We start from the raw sequence: 17,635 nt of genomic DNA, 5'->3' as shown, positions 1-17,635 counted from the left end.
GCCAGCGGGCATCTGCTGCTTTCACAGTATTGACACCTGCAGTCAAAGAACGTACAAAGAACGATTTGTTGTGTAATGCTTGTCTTAATATATTCGGGGCACATGTAGCCTATATGTTGCGGGTCTCGATTGGAGCATACTGGTCATTTATAGTGTAAATTGATTGATTGCAGCTGCAAACAGTTGTGAATAACTTGTTTCATTGGCTATAGCCTAGCCTACACGTTTAGGTTGCTTATCTTATGCAATGAATATAAATATAATATAAGAATAGATGAAGCATATTGGATCGAATAGCCTGCAGGGACCCAGGCAGCTAGGTAAAGTTTAATCCACTACTCGGTTGTGTGTGTGTGTGTGTGTGTGTGTGTGTGTGTGTGTGTGTGTGTGTGTGTGTGTGTGTGTGTGTGTGTGTGTTGCATCCATACAGTAGCGATCCAGATATCAAAATGATCGGAGCGCCCCGATCAACTCTAGATGATTCAGACTTCATATGGGATCTTTGAACACACTACACAATTCTTAATCGGACGGGTCGGGTAGTAGTAAATTGGGACCTCATATGTATCCACAACATCACTCCCTCTCCCTCTCTAGCCACCCTCCCATGCACCGTTCACTCATGCCTCCCCATCGTTTTTATATTTTATTTTCCAACTGTTCAAAAGCGATATAATGCGAGTTCAATGCTTTCTAATTAGTGTTTCCATACACTATTTGCGTATTTCCTTTCTTTCGAAAAAGCCAAAATCCGCCACCTTCAAATGGAGACTTATTTGCATTTAGAGGCATTTCCATCCAGGAGATTTTGCGTAAGACCCTTAATGCGCAAAAAAATGGCTTTATGGAAACACACCTATACTGTCTAGGCTTTCATCTAAATGACACAAATACAATTTAGATTTCTCACCACTTTTCTTTAAATATATAACATGGCTTAAGAAATGTAATCGCATTATATTTGGCCATGCTCCAAATGTTTGGGTTTTTTGGCAAGCACCCGGCAATACCTTCTGTTCAATCTGTGGGATATTTTCCCTGAGGGGTCTCAGGTCTGCCTTACTTGGCAGCCCGATATATACCTTTTGCGCAGCATGTCTTGCACAGAAAATGGCAGATCTACAAACTCACAACATGTCATAGCGTGAGTCTGTGTGACGCGCTGTGAGCTTGTAAATTAGCTATTATGTTTTGTGCATATGCTCATCATCACACTTCGCTGTCTGGATGAATGAATGGCTGTTTAATGGCCCGATGCCTTCCCGAGCGTTTCTGAATATCTAGCCGATTAGATTTTTGACTCTCTCGCCAACTGACTACAGTATGAACGGGGTTGTGGCCGCACACCGAGAAGGTCTGTATTACAGCCAATGAGAGCACAGGACAGCTGTGACCACAGACAGAAAGTCTGTCTGTCTGTCTGTCTGTCTGTATCGATACATCATAGATGATAATATTTAACCTTTATTCCGTGGGTAAATCCAGGTGTCATGCATATTTGTCGCTATTAGCCTAATATTGCTGTTATAGTCTATATAAAACCAACGCATCTCACTTGAATAATGTTGATAAAACCTCGGAATCTACACTGCAGTGCAAACATTTGAACCATGTGCGCTCTGTGTGTGTGAGTGTGTGAGTGTGTGAGTGAGAGAGAGAGGTTTTGAAAAGGAAGAGAGACTGAAGACAGTGAAGAGTGATTATAAAAAGAAATGAGAACAAATGGGTGAAATAATTTGGTGTCAGAAAAAAAGATTAGTTTAAAATAAACTATTGACAAAATGACAGGGATATTCCAGTAGCATTATACCATGCTCACCTACACACACACACACACACACACACACACACACACACACACACACACACACACACACACACACACACACACACACACACACACACACACACACACACACACACACACACACACACGTGCAGCAGCAACATAGTACATTGGAGCAGAGAAGTAGAGTATTGTATTTATGAGTAAACATATATGTAATTATAAATGTATGGGTCATGGTTTATCCATGTTCCTATAGGCCAGTCTGGCCTAGAGAGACCTACAGAAGGTATAACAAATCTGAAGGGTCAGGAACGTGTGTATGAATATGTGCGCATCAGTGAATATTAATGTACACTTCATGTGTTTGCAATATACACATGTACAGGGTTGTCTGTTTGTGTGTACGCGTGCGTGCGTGCGTGTTTGAGTGTGTGTGTGTGATACCTGGGGTGCATTTCTCATGCGCTCTCACCAAGACAGTCTACAGTCACGAACAATAGAAAGGACTGTGCTTGTTTGTTCCAGTGGAGGCGTTGCACCTAGGGACCCTGATGGCCGCCCATGGCTACTTCTTCCCCATCTCAGACCACGTGCTCACTCTGAAAGATGACGGCACTTTCTATAGGTTTCAGGTAAGAAACGCTCAATCATGTAATGATATTCTTGTCATGGTAGAAAGTGACGGCGTAGCCTGTCTGTAGAAGTATCAAAGGATATACAGTATGGTAATCTGAGCATTAGTGTCAGTTGCTTTACACAAATCATGTGGCTTTTTTGACCCGTTAAGAGCGGGAAAGCAACGGTGTCATTTTAGATTTGAATCACTTTAACCATTACTTTATACTTTGCTTCTCGCCCTCAGGCGTCTTACTGGTTATAATACACTGATGCTCTATCTATGTGTCATGATGTGGTTCTGGAGGTGTAGGACTCAGGTGCAGAACGAACCAGGCACAGGCAGAGGAGTGAATTCAAGTGGTTTTGATACTCAAGAACACACACTGTGAAACAACTAGGACATAACTAGGACTTGGAATAACTAACTAGGGAAACACAAGGAACTGACCACAGCAATCACGACGACGAACTGACAAGGAGCTGAAAACACTGGGGCATATATATAGACAAGACTAACTACACACAGGTGAACTGAAACACACAATCAACACTGAGATAAGCTAACAGCCAACAGAACACAGGTGGCTAGGGTTACACTAATACAGGGAGGTGAGACAAGACAGGAGACAGCAAACAAGGCAGACAGGAAACACTAGGAACAAAACTACAAAATAAGGTACAGAACATAAAGTAATAAGTCCCAAAACACAAACAAAGTCCAAGGGCAGAGGAGTGTACCGTGACACTATGTTGTAACAGTGCAGGAAGAGCAGCTGGCATAGGGTGAAAGAAATTGAGATATTCCTTTAATTTGGCCTTTTTAACGTCAATTTAGAGTCTAAATTGACGTTTAAAAAAGTTGACAAACTTGGTTGCCTATATATCCCTGTTTTAAAGCAAAAACTCAAATCTGTGCTTCTGAAGGTCCCTGCATGGAACAAACAAATTTGAGATTGACCCCCACAAATACATAATAATTGTGGGGGTCCTTACATGAAAAAGTTTGAGAATCACTGATATAGAAAACTGATATTTGCAGAATCTGCCTCAGGTCTTAATGGGTTAAGCAAGTTTATTGTATAAACAGGCACACTATGGAAGGCCACGGTATACAACTGTTGTCAGCAGAGCAGGGTAACCTACTTTACACGAGGCTTTGCTATTTTACATACCAGTCAAAATTATTCCACAATATATATTCAATGGTGAAGACATAATTGCATGTTACTTTATGTTTACGAATGTTGTGTTAATGTTTTATGATACACAGTGATACATTCCAGTGACAATTAGCAGGCGATAATTTACACATTTACTGATGTGTCTCAGGCAGTCTTACAGTTCCATAATATACACTATTCTGACACATAGTATTATGTGTCAGAACAGCTCGAGCACCACCAAGCTCTACTTTCCTCTTAACATCTTATTTAATCACATTCAGTCAGTATAATGATGCCCAGAGATGGCTGTGGGTCTTCACTGAGTGCCCCCCCCCCCCCCCCCCCCCCCGAAAGCAACCTGATGATATTTTAGCTTTTTATTATTCCACCCATGTTTTGTCTCCAACTACTACCACTTAAAATGCCAATCAAACTTTAAAACGGTTCACCTTTTAGTGGTCTGTGGCAGTTCTTTTTTTTATGTTTTAAATATTTGTTGAATATATATATATATATATATATATGAAACAATGAATAGTTTTATTTGAAAAAATATATTTAATGGGCGAATTTCTTTCACTCAATCTAGTCTTTCATATTTTCACTTAGAAACTTCATTATAACTTTAAAATGTTCAGCTGCAATTGGAATAGAATAGATCTTTCTAGTGGTAAGAATGTTCAAATGCATTTATTCTTGCACCATTTTTGCAGTGCTTGAGGATAACATGTTATTTTGAGCATCTTCCGATACCGATTTTTCCCGATCCGATATCAATATTTTATAGAACACGTTTATGCCATATCACAATAGTACAATATCCCAAATCACAGACAATATCCAGTCTAATATCATGATAATGATATAATTATCGATACTAGGGATGTCCCGATCACGCTTTTTGGCTCCCGATCCGATTCCGATCATTTAAAAATGACATGATCACCCGATCCGATCGGGACAACCCTACTTAAGGAACATCATGTGCACGTTCCAATGTATTTTAACAATATACAGTAACAGACTAAATAGAGACACTGCAAGCCCAATCAGTACATGACACACGCTGCTTTACAAAACACAGTTCAACAATACATAATATTCCACCAACACTGTTTTTACGATCGTTAAAATCGTTGCACAACCTTCACTTCATGTAATCCCTCACCACAATTTGCACTACTTCACACTCCCTTGTCTGCATTAGACTCAGACTTTCCTTCTTTACACTCCGATGTCAATTACACATCACCTTGTTGTCCAAACACTACACACAATGTTCAGTTGTTGCACACACTTCTCACGTAAAATCTCAAAGCATCAACCTACAACACACAAATATTCAAATCTCTAAACATTCAGGTCTTTTGAGAAAGTGCGTGAGTGGTTCCTTCCAGGACCATATTCTCGTTTCCTGAAATTTGTCTGCTGTTTTGACTATGAAAGAAATAGCTACACTTGAAAGAATTGCTCATTCTCCAGAGTCAATGTCATTCATATGATTGTGTACCATTTCTATGATTGTGTTTTGCACTTCATTGTGCTGGTAGTGTGCAGCAAATGCTTAGTTGTGCGTACTCAATTAATGGTATGTGTGTGTCATTTGAAAATATGGCTGTGTGTACCAAATGAAAGCACGAGTTCCATTTTGGGAACAGTTAAGAGATTTGATGGCAAAGCGTGTCAGGGTTTAGCATTTTGTGTGTTAGGCTTTCAGTTTTGTGTGTGCAGTTTTGAGAATGCCGTTAGGTTGTGAAAAACAATTATTATTATTTAGAACAACTTAACAATAGTGAAAAAACTGTAATAATACACTCCTCTTTTTTTCCCAGACTCCTTACTTTTGGCCATCAAACTGCTGGGAACCAGAAAACACAGATTACGGTGAGAGAGAGAGAGAGACGGAGAGAGAGAGAGAGAGAGAGAGAGAGAGAGAGAGAGAGAGAGAGAGAGAGAGAGAGAGAGAGAGATCAGATTGTTCTATTAGATGTTTAATGGCTGCATTGTGCGTTGTGCACCATTTACCCAGGATGATAATGTAGACAATATGTTATCTAATAGAGAGCACCCTGAAGGAGTTAAGATAAGTTAGCAACAACCCTGTAGTGTAGAGAGATACAGTATGATACTCTGGTCTAATCAAACACACATGCAGTGGTCCATTGCACAGAGAGATGAATTAATTACATTTTACTGTGTATAATATGTCTCAAAGCTCCACATTCTAAATAAATACAGCTGATTACACTAAACTTTAGTCTAATCAGCTGGGGGGAGGTTCTGGTATCCTATAGTTCAACGAACCGTTTTTTATTTAAATAGTAATTAGACTGATGCTACATTCTTAATGACCTCATTATCTCTGGACAAGACCGTCTGCTAAATGCCTAATTTAGCAAGTACAATTACAATTTAGGCATTTAGCAGACGCTCTTAATCCAGAGCGATTTACATTCGCAATAACAAAAAGCATGGCATATTATATAAAAAGTATATAAAAAGTCTCGATCGAGTACCACAGCAATACATATCCCCAGCTCAACCCTCTCGTCCAAATGTGGCCACTTCGGGTTGCAAAGGTGTGCTGCTAGGTCTTTCGTTTGTTTTTAAGTTGTAGGAGAACTTAAGCCCTTGCTTAATTTGTCATGCATGTGGAGGGGTGCATGGCAGGCATGCACACACCCACTATAGGTACACGCGGAAAAACAGAAAAACATATACTCCCACACACCTGCTTGCATATGCAAACATTAAAATACACACACACACACACACACACACACGACAAAACTGAGCTCAGGTTGTCTGCATCTCCTGACTCTCTCTCTCTCACTCTCACTCTCTCAGCTGTTTACCTCTGCAAAAGAACGATGCAAAACAAAGCACGACTGGAGCTTGCAGATTATGAGGCGGTAAGTAAAACAGGTCTTTAGAAACATATGTTTACTGTATATATCTCTCAGCTAGCACTGCTGTCAATATTTATCTCTAGTTTGTCATTTTTTACTCTTTTCCACAAAACCGGAGAAAGAAATGAATCACTAAGCTGGTGTTTTTCTTTTTTTCCCCCTTATCCTAGCAGGGACCACTGCTGTGTGTATTTATGTACCCTTTAGACACAAGACACATAATTAACCCACATGTCTGAAAAGCTTTTCACTTTTGTCTCATTTTCAGGAGAGCTTAGCAAGACTACAGAGGGCATTCGCCAGAAAATGGGAGTTCATATTTATGCAAGCAGAAGCACAAGCAAAGTAAGCGTTTGTTGAGAACCACTGAATGTTCACACGGCAGACAGTTTTCTCTTGTGTCACACTTAGATGGGGGAAAGAAACACAACCCTCTGATATATGACCAAAATAGCCATCGTGTGAACATGGTTCAATCAAATCACGATCATATTGTATACTCCTAATGCTAACATTGTGTAATGCAACATCAAATGCGAGGTGAATAGTGTGATGGAGTACATGCTATGGATAATAGTCATCTTATTATCGAGATAATTAAGCGTTGCGTTAGTTGGTGCAGACATGGCAGTCATACGTGCACCCAGCTGTCAGCCTGCTCAAAGTGTTTCTAGTAATCAGCCAAGCTTTTCTACGCACCAATCACAGCCCCTTTCTAACAACAAGGTGGTCCATTTAAACATGGCTCCCTCCTACACTGGATCTCTGCTACTCGATGGCTGCCACTCACACTGCTTCTGGCAAAGCTTTGCCTCCATGCACTTCTAGTTTAGTGTCTTGCAACATGGCTCTAAAGTTAAACCCAAAAGGTTCATCTGAAATTCAATGTATTCTAAAGTTAAACAGAATTTCAATGTTTGTATGACTCTCGACTTAAGCTTTGGCCCCACTCTTGTTTCTGGCTGCATTGCATTCCCTGATTTAGCGTGAGACGTTCCTGTCAGAGTTTATTTAATAAATGTCCATCTATGTCTCAGAGTGGACAAGAAAAGAGACAAAATTGAGAGGAAGATCCTTGACAGTCAAGAAAGAGCATTCTGGGATGTGCACAGACCTGTGGTGAGTGGCACCTTCCTCCTTGTAGATCATCATCTTGTGCATCGTCTGTCTCTCTCATCAGCGCCATCGTCATTTTGCAAAACCTAAGTCACTGAATTCCCAAACAAAAAGCCATTATCAACCATCATTTGCATCATCAATCTGCACTGTGATGAAGATTTTTGTGTGAACACAAATCATGTCCTTTCATTAAATAGTCTATTATTAAGTCATTATAATTATTCATGTGACACAGTCTTCAGCTGAATTTGTGATTCACTCCGGTGCATGATGTTGGGGTTATATATAACCTAGTGCCCCCCCTTCCCCCCCTTCCCCCCCCACACACACACACACACACACACACACACACACACACACACACACACACAGCGAAGAATTTCAGCACTCAGTCATTTACCGTGTCTGGCTCATTTCAGCCTGTTCCACTCTGGGGGAACAGACTGCACACTTCACAGCATCTGAATGACAAAATGTATGAAATGAAAAAGGAAAACAAAGAACATTGAAATTCCTGCCACAATGAAGGTCTGTGTATACACACCAGGAGCGTTTATTTTGTGTGTTTGTGTATTCACTTCACTCCTGGTGTGTAATAATGACCTTAAGCCACTGCACCAGGGGACTGCGCTACACTTTATTTAGAACAGGTCAGATCTGGTCTAGGGCCAATCGCTTTCTGACTTTAATTAACAACTTTAATCACCCATGGGCGCACAGATGAGTGCAAGTAGTAATTACTAATTACACAACATGGGCTCTGGGTGTGAAAATGACTACCGTTTTGCACCGATTTGCACTGGGTGTGTATCGGCACATGCATGGTCGTCTACTCCAGTTTGTGGATTAGGACTTTTGACACAGTAATGGTTCTATCTATCTATCTATCTATCTATATATCTACATTTTAGAGCCATTAAAAGGTCTTCAAAGTCCTTAATGGTGACTTTAGTGTCAGTCACTTTAGTGTCTATTAAATGTGCAGATACCCTGTATGTGTACACAGTACACTGTATTATGCAGCATGTTGTTTTCTGAAAGAAAACAATTTTACACATTAAGCAAATCATGATTTTGGGACGCCCCAAAATCATGTGGGTTTGAGAACCACTGGTCTACTCCCCTCCTCAGGCCAGTGGAGGCTGCACGGTACAACCAGGGACTGCAGTACACGTGGGGGAAGTTGTACATTTAAAGTTACGTTTTAACTGGGGATTACATTTTTTAAAAGCAGTTTTCGTTGACTAAAACTTACAAAAAATCAGTTTTCGTTGACTAAAACTTACAAAAAATGTTTGATTACCTTTTCACTAAAACGAAAAAGCTGTGATGACTAAAACTATGACTACAATACTGAGAATTTCATCAATAAAACTAGACTATGTTAGGGAAGGACTAGTGGAGAAGAGATCCAGTAGAGCTAAAAGACAAGTCATTTTATGTTTGTGTCAAATAATAAATAATATTCTAAGGTAGCATATAGACATATTTCCCTGCTCATTACTGTGCACAGATGTTATTATATATTATATATGCATACATCTTCTTGTTTGAGCACAAAATGCATTTTGAGAACCCACACATTTTTCGGGCTTTGCGTGCATGCTGTGCGGCCCCCCACACACATTCATTCTACAGTCTAATCTAGTTGAATACCCCTGGTCTAGGGAGTATTCCTGATATAGCGATAGTGTTCGCTCCGTACTCTGGGGAATAATGGGCAGATCTCTGCTGCATTCCTCCACGAGCTACACCTCCATGGGTAATTGAAAAAATAAATTAAATTGAAAATAAATAACAAGTTCAATATATGCCTGCTTGGAGCAACATAATCAATATTAATTCTGATTTCACAGTGACTCCGTCAGGCCACTTACCGCTGTTCCCTTGATGATGGCCCTAACTGTATAATTTTATTAAGCTTGTTTAATCATCTGGAATTTACCCACTGAATGCTTGATTACACTCTGGTGTACTTGTTTTTGAATAATTTGATTGAACCATTACAGTAAAATACTGTAGCATTATGCAGTAGGAAAAATATAGTGACTAATTTCAGAGTTTTAGTCAGTGGTACAGTGCACAGCTTGATGTAACCACTTTCGGCATGGAGTCCCTTGTAGAAACTTCACCAAATATAATGAATGAATGAATGAAATGATTTAGAAAAAACATGCAAATCTTGTCACGGTGTGAATCAATAAGGTAGGACCCAAGTGCAGAACAGGAAGGCGCAGAGGCAGAGAAGTCTAAATGCTAGAGGGTTTATCCAAAATCCAGAATACAAGGCAACATCACACTTAACATACAACAATGATCTGACAAAGGAAATGAAAACCAGGGGAGTATAAATACACAAAGACACAGGTGAACTCAACAGATAATCAACACAATGATTGGCTAAAAGAAACAAGGGTTATCAGGGTACTGGTGAGACAACACAGGTAACAAAAGCAACAGGAAACCAAGGGACCAAAAATACTACAAAACAAAAGCACAACAGAAAACGTCACATATCATGACAAATCTACACACAACACGATGTGATGCGATGCAACGTTAAGTAGTTAAGTAATAGCTAGGGTTTAAGTGGATACAATGCATACAGTATGGAAGCCTTCAATTATGTTCCGTAAAGCCAGCAAAATCCTCGACAGACTCCAGTATATGCAGCACTCAGCTGGCGGGGTTCTCACCCGCACCAAACAAGCCCTCTATCCACCTTCACTACCCATTTTAAATCTCTCAACGTCCTGGTTCGAAACAGGTCGTAAGCAGCATGTTGAGGGATTTAAAATGAGCGCTCCCCAACCTGAACAACACTTCATGGCTACACCGATTCTATTGACACAAAGTTGCTCATAACATGTCAAAGGTGGATTTTGTTTTTAAACATAGCCTTGACAGAAACCAAAAGGATAGAGGTGCAATATTGGTGAGTTTATCGTCATTTAAACGATTTTGGGCGGGAAGCCCTTTTGGTGTTAGCATTATGTTATGCTTTAGCTATTGAAAAATAGCAGATCTACAAGCTCATAGCGCGGCACCGAGTGCCGCGCTACGAGTCTGTAGATCTGCTATTTTTGAAAAATCGAAGAATAAATCGAGAAACATAGCTTTTTCAGAAAACTGATTTAGAAGCCATTTTTAGAATCTGATCTTAGTTCAAAATGGGTTAATACGATCCGATGGGTCTTTTCTTGTTTGGTGAATGGGGCCGTCAAGGGAAGGAATTGCAATTTAAAGGTTGAATAGCCTAGTTTCTTGCAGCTATATACTTCGTTCCAGAATCTGCAGTCCAGAGTTCACGGGTCTGCAGTCCACCATACCAGCAGCCTGCAGAGCCCCACCCGTTGGAACTCCCTCTTGGCAAAGACCTGCAACGTTGCATCTTTGGCCACTTTAAAAAATAAAGTGAAAACTTTCCTGATTACCAAGTCCTATGGTCTCGTTAAACCTTTCATCCGTTCATCTGTTCTTGCTTTGGTTTTGTCCGTCTCACTTTGAGCAGAGTACTTGGGTCCCTTGAAAGGCACTATATAAATGCCATTATTACCATTGTTAAACATTGATGTTCTGCTGGCTGCCATCTCAGTATAAATTCATCCAAGACTGCTGTGAAATTATTTTAGAGACGCTTTCCTCTTTGATTTATATAATGTACATATACTTTTTATTTTCACAGCCTGGATGTGTGAACACAACAGAAGTGGACATAAAGAAGTCCTCCAGAATGAAAAACCCCCATAAGACAAGAAAGGTATACAGCTTTCTACCATCAGTGCCTTTTAGGGGGATGAGGCTTTGATAAGGGTGACAAAAATACCAGATCTACAAGATAACAATGCATCACGTTGCGATTCTCGTGATACATGCAATTGTTGACACATGATCGCCTCGTACGATGAAGTATACATCAGGCTTTATAGTACCCAGTGCCGGCCATGAGCAATTTGGTGCCCTAGGCAAGATCTTTCCTGTTTTCCTGGCACCCCAGGTGGCTGATGGCTTGGCCAGGCCGGTACTGTACGGTACAATGCCACTAAAATGTGGAACGCCCTACCAACAGCCATTAAGATATGTGAATGTGAATCACTTGACCGCTCTCAAAGAGCACCTACGGACGTCTGCAATTCGAAACTGGCCCCCGTAATAAAAATAAATAAAAATCCCTTTTTGTACATGTTTTTCCCATTTCTTCATCAAACAACAAGGCCAAAAGGGCAGTCTTGTCAGCAATGGTAAAGCAACTTATCGGCTATTTCTCCTTTTGTCTCACATTAAGTCTGTATACGGGCTTCAGAACGATGTCCGCACCCACAGCCCCACCCACACCCCGGCCCCTGAGGCCAAGCAACCCACAGAGGAAGAGCTACAGGAACAGGTGAGAACCATTATGACACTTGACCACCATTAATACGGTAAGCTCATCGAGCTCCCTCCGCTGAGAGCCAAAGATTAATATCACTAGAGCTAGAGCACACCTACAGTACGTCATACCGCTGATCCCAACCGATATGTCTATTATAGTATAGTATATAATTTACCCCACTCTGAATGTTTAATGTACTTCTCCCATGAGCTCATGTATTAATCTTCTATCTTATTACGAGAAGTGCCTTGTGTCTCAGTTTGCCTCAACAAAGAATGTTATAGGTTACAGCTGGTTTGTAAACACATTGCCTAAGCTCCCATTCAACCGTGCATTTGCAAGGCTGTACAGAACGTCGACTCGTTAGAGTTAAGAGTTAACAGGCTGGCTCCCAAGAATATCTATACTAATCAAACCTTCCTGGTTACAGATCACCTTTTGGCAAGTGCAATTAGACAGGCATCGACTGAAAATGTCCAAAGTGGCAGAGAGGTGAGTTATGTTCATTATTGTCTTTATTCAGTTTTAGCGATCGACATATGTTTATCGAACGCTTAATTTTGGCACAGAATTAAGAGTTCCACAGAATGATATGCTACTGCAGATTTTGTACAAAGCCTCAATTTGTACCCGCCCGACAAGACGAGCATACATGACATTCAACAAAGTATATTCACGTGGTGATCTGTTCCAAGCACAGGGTCACTCCCTCTGGAGAGTCATTGCCTTCTCAAGGTTACCTGATGCAGCACACATTGCGGATAAATCCACGACATGAACCCAAGCTTGAAACATGAATACCGCATGTACAGTACACACAGCACACAAGAGTTCAAATCCTCATCTCTCTCTCTCTCTTTCATATATCTTTGTATTGTCTGTACGCAGTTTGCTGGCATACACAGAGCAGTATGTAGAGTATGACCCCTTCCTCACACCTCCGGACCCCTCCAACCCCTGGATCTCAGATGATACCACGCTGTGGGAATTGGAGGCAAGGTATGCATGCACGTACTGTACGTGTGCGTGTGTGCGCACGTAGCCTACTACTGAATGTCTTTGAGATTAACCCATTTTGGGAAGGAACCCCTTTTGGTGTTGGCATCGTGTCATGCTTTAGCTATTGAAAAATAGCAGATCTACAAGCTCATAGCGCGCCACTCGGTGGCGCTCTATCTTGTAGGTCTGCTATTTTTTTTAAATCGACATTTTTAGAATCGGATCTCAGGTGAAAATGGGTTAAATGTGTATATTTGTGTGTCCTCTCCACGCCCCCAGCAAAGAGCCAGGCCAGCAGAGGGTGAAGAGGTGGGCGTTTGGCATCGACGAGGCTCTCAAAGACCCCGTGGGGAGAGAGCAATTCCTGAAGTTCCTGGAGTCTGAGTTCAGCTCAGAGAACCTCAGGTGACTGAACACATACAGTATACTCTCTAAATGCACGCATGGACACAGATGGATAGACAGATGGAGATAGACTGTACCGCTTTACCTTTTACAATTTACAATTTAGGCATTTAGCAGACGCTCTTAATCCAGAGCGACTTACATTAAGCAAGAACAAAACAAACTGTTAATAAAGTACACACACACACACACACACACACACACACACACACACCCCCTCTGTGCACATAGATGTGCACATACAATCACTCACAGCCATGTATTAGTGTGTTATTTGCATGCTGAATAGGATGTATCTACAGATCCCTCTAGTGGTTCATTTCTGCACTGCTTTTGCCCATGAGCTATAAGTTTGAGGGCAATTCAATAAAGCTAATTTAGTGTCCTCATAACACGGCTGTAATTGGATCTCATAGATAGTATCACGGACAAAGGTCTTATTTATGACCGACTAAACCAAGTTATTTCATTTAACTAGACGGTAGATAATTCTATTTGCCTTTTTTCTAACAATGCTTACTGCCCCACATGCTAATAGAAGCTGTCCAATTACTGCATTGAAATAGTGAATGTGCACCTTCAGCAGTGCTGCACTACAGTCAGTGTCAAACAGAGCTGCAGTAAGATGCATCTATGTGCTCTCCCGACATAGGGAGTAAATTGCAACTGTAATAGTCCAGTCCTAATTGCGTTAATTACGAAATGGGTGGGCGAATTCTAGTTTGAATTTTTTACTAGCTGTGCATCTCTACTTCACATTTTTGTATGATAACCATTGCAGACTAGTAGCTTAGTGGTAGTTATCTGTAGAGATACAATCAGAAACGCTATTATAGTATGACAACATATAGCCAAGGCCATAGCTATAGAATCAAATAGGTGGGCGTGTGATTTATTTTTTACTTGCTGTGCATCTCTACTTCACATGACCATTGCAGACACACAGCTAGTGGTCGTTATCATGAATTGAATATGTGCACCCTTACTGTATATTTCCACACACACACATTGTCACAACAAATGTATGATCAACTTTTGAGCCATTATTGTGTACGTATAAGCACACATTTCTGCATAATTCAAGTATGGGTAATTGATTGGAATAGTTATTTTATTATTTTACTCTTTCATAGATTACTTAAATGGCCTTTTAATGCAAAATTCTGCACACAAATTGAACAATTTGAAAAGAAGTCTTTCCCAATTTGAAAGTATGTGCTGAGAAGAATAGAATATTTCTTTTCAAGAAGCTGCAATTCTTCACATGCAAATTGTACTCTGCATCCACAACAAAGGACATCAACACATTATGCCACCAGCGTTTCTGTGCACAACGTGACTTGAGTCGAGCCAGCTGCCACCATGTGAGGACTGTCTTTTCATGTCTTTTCAGTGCCAACTACCAGGCTGGCATTTGGAGAGAAAAAATGAAATGTTCACCAATACAACAGCCTCACATCATCATCATCATCGTTTTAAAGTCCGCTTTCCAGGCACCGCTGGGTTGGACTGGACTCTATATGGCTTTCTTCCACAGGGAACGGTCCATGGCCACCTCATGGTCGATGCCGAGCGCTTTCATGTCAGCCAACACGGTCGTCTGCCAGGTCTTCTTAGGCCGGCCACTGGGTCTTGTCCTCTCTAAGTTAATCGACATTACTTTCTTCACCCAATCGTTCTCTTCCTTCCTTACTACGTGTCCGTACCATCGCAGTCTGCCTCTCCTCACCACATCCACTATGGCCTCCACTCCCATCCTCTGTCTCAGCTCTGCACTGGTCTTTCTGTCCCTCAGTGACACACCACACATCCATCTGATCATCCTCATCTCTGCTCTGTCAAGCTTCTCTTCATGCTCCACCCTCAGGGCCAATGTCTCACTTCCACTTTGGAGTGGTGGCATCTCCGCCACCAGTCCAGAAGGTGGTTCGTGGGCACCAGGGCATGTCCACACACCGGTGGGCCTGTGTGCCGCGCGTCTGGGGGCCAAACCTCCTCCAAGTCCCTGGTAGTTCAGCCAGGGTCTGGACTGTACCCTGTTACTGTCTGTCGCCACCTGTAGGCACTACATAGGGCTTGCTGTTAAAGAGGCTACTGGCAGAGGCACTCGGCTCTCCCGTTCGCAATCTGCTAGCCAGCGGTGGAGGTTGACAGTGACCAGTGACAAGCAGTAGGCAATCCACCAACACACTAGACACATCAGAAAACAACCCCAATGGAAAAGGGTCTTCTGAGTCCTACCCGACACCAGGGTCTAAATTTCTCAATGAAAAAAGTCGGAAGAACACTTCCAATCACTGCACATGTGCTAATTATACAATTCAAGTGTTAACCTACTCTATACAGACCGATAATAAAAAATAATGTATTATTCATTAAAATAAGTTCTGTATTGCAGCTATAAACACTACCGCTACACCATTCCTGGAAATCACGGCTGACTATGTTTTCCAGGTTCTGGCTGGCTGTCCAGGAGCTTAAGAACCGCCCCATCAAAGAGGTTCCGACCCGGGTGCAGGAGATTTGGCAGGAGTTCCTCGCCTCTGGAGCCGCCAGCGCGATCAATGTGGACTCCAAGAGCTACGACAAAACCACTCAGAATGTCAAAGACCCCGGACGTTACACCTTTGAGGATGCACAGGTTGGCTGCACATTCAATGAATATATATTCAATGTAGAATCATTCAGAATTTCAGACTACACAAGGTTAACCATATAATTTAACAAAAGTATATTCCTCAACAGTTCACACTACAATTGAAGAAAGGGCTGAAAACATACCGGATGTATTGTTTGATGTCATTTCATTGTGCAGTAACATTGTTAGAGGCTCTAGGAAAAACAACTTACAGCTTTCATGTGGGAATACTATTTCATAAGACATCAGTTCATTTGAGCTGTTTTCTGCTTGTCAGCCTGATTTGTTTTTCTGTTTCGGTTGCTATTTATTTCTCCCAGTTCGCTTTGATGTGAGGTGTTATTCTCAATAATTCCCTTACTTTTCACTACGTCTACACAAACTGCATTTTGGGATTCAGGTTTTTTTTGCTTTGATGTGAGGTGTTTGCATTATTTATTTGTCACTACACCTGCACAAAAGTTTGTTACATCTTTCTGTTTTTGATAGTTTTAGGTCTGTTTTTTATATCCTTGTCTGTGTCCTTTGATTGTGCGAAATAAACAAAACTTCCTCTATGCTATCAATGATTTTGACCAGTTACTGAGAAGAACAGCTACATTTCTTCATTCTAAATCTAAATCATTCTCACAACAATTTTTAAAGCAATTTCGCATTACTTTCGCACCTTTCTCTGATGGCTGTGGCCCTTTTTTAATATCATGTGGGTAAACATGGTGTGTTTCTATGACAGGAGCACATCTACAAGTTGATGAAGAGCGATTCTTACAGCCGCTTCATCCGTTCTAGTGCCTACCAGGAGTTACTACAGGCCAAGAAGAAGGTAAGGAGGCTGCAGTCTCAGACACTGCCTGTAAATAGAATAGAATAGATAAGAAATAATCCACTACCATGCTCACATGCATGCTTAATTACACACAGAGCAGACATGGTGCATTTTAAAAGTGATATTAAAATATATAGAATGCACATATAGTGTGCATCACAATATTTTTCACCCCCATCATCATTTTCTTTATGAAAAAAAGAAAGGGGAAAAAAGACTAGTTCCCTCTTCACCTCTTTTATTTCCTCTATTCAGGGTTGTGGGTTTACTTTGCATTATTTTATTTATTTTATTTCTTGTCCTTAATTTGGGCAGATAATCTTTTATAAATTCACTATAAACATGTTAAGTGGACATGCTTCAATCTGATAAGCTGAATCAGGTGTATGTACCAGATAAAACATGTATACCACCTTATTGCCCCCACTCACTCTTTGAGCATGATGCAACCTTTTTAGTTGTTTTTTTTTGGCGTCACCTCAACAATTCATGATCCGTATTCTTCTGCTTCTAATATCAAATAGACTCAGTGTCTCATGTCACTCATATCACTTTAACATATTTCATTATAAAACATTTTAGAAGGTTTGTTGTAATACCTATTGCAGCCTATGATGGTTCATAAGAGAAGGTTATATTGTACCTTTTAGTATAGACTTTAATCCTGTTCCATCTCTAAAGCCCAAACCACACCAAAGGGTTGTGTCGGGACAAAACACTTGGTCAACCACACCAATGCAACTCCTTGCAAACTCAATGAGTTGCATTGGCATGGTTTACATAAAAAAATGGTTTGT

At 40.9% G+C, this 17,635-nt stretch overlaps 1 protein-coding gene across 1 annotated transcript in view; it reads left to right on the top strand.

Annotated features, from left to right (window-relative positions):
• rgs7a (regulator of G protein signaling 7a) overlaps window positions 1–17,635 on the top strand; it is a gene marked incomplete at its 5' end in the record, with an annotated part of 69,865 nt that overhangs the window by 50,550 nt on the left and 1,680 nt on the right. Inside the window, 12 exons of the mRNA XM_080781283.1 lie at window positions 2,315–2,421; window positions 5,403–5,454; window positions 6,418–6,482; window positions 6,748–6,824; window positions 7,517–7,598; window positions 11,284–11,358; window positions 11,884–11,982; window positions 12,401–12,462; window positions 12,859–12,969; window positions 13,249–13,374; window positions 15,829–16,015; window positions 16,746–16,835. Coding sequence (XP_080637409.1) covers window positions 2,315–2,421; window positions 5,403–5,454; window positions 6,418–6,482; window positions 6,748–6,824; window positions 7,517–7,598; window positions 11,284–11,358; window positions 11,884–11,982; window positions 12,401–12,462; window positions 12,859–12,969; window positions 13,249–13,374; window positions 15,829–16,015; window positions 16,746–16,835 — 1,133 coding nt within the window. The remainder of the gene's footprint in view (window positions 1–2,314; window positions 2,422–5,402; window positions 5,455–6,417; window positions 6,483–6,747; window positions 6,825–7,516; window positions 7,599–11,283; window positions 11,359–11,883; window positions 11,983–12,400; window positions 12,463–12,858; window positions 12,970–13,248; window positions 13,375–15,828; window positions 16,016–16,745; window positions 16,836–17,635) is intronic.

The sequence above is a fragment of the Protomyctophum bolini genome (genome assembly GCF_963924005.1).
Source record: "Protomyctophum bolini genome assembly, chromosome: 14".
In the NCBI taxonomy this organism is placed as follows: Eukaryota; Metazoa; Chordata; class Actinopteri; order Myctophiformes; family Myctophidae; genus Protomyctophum; species Protomyctophum bolini.
The sequence above is the reverse complement of the archived record's forward strand: the minus strand, read 5'-3'. Positions and strand labels throughout refer to the sequence as shown.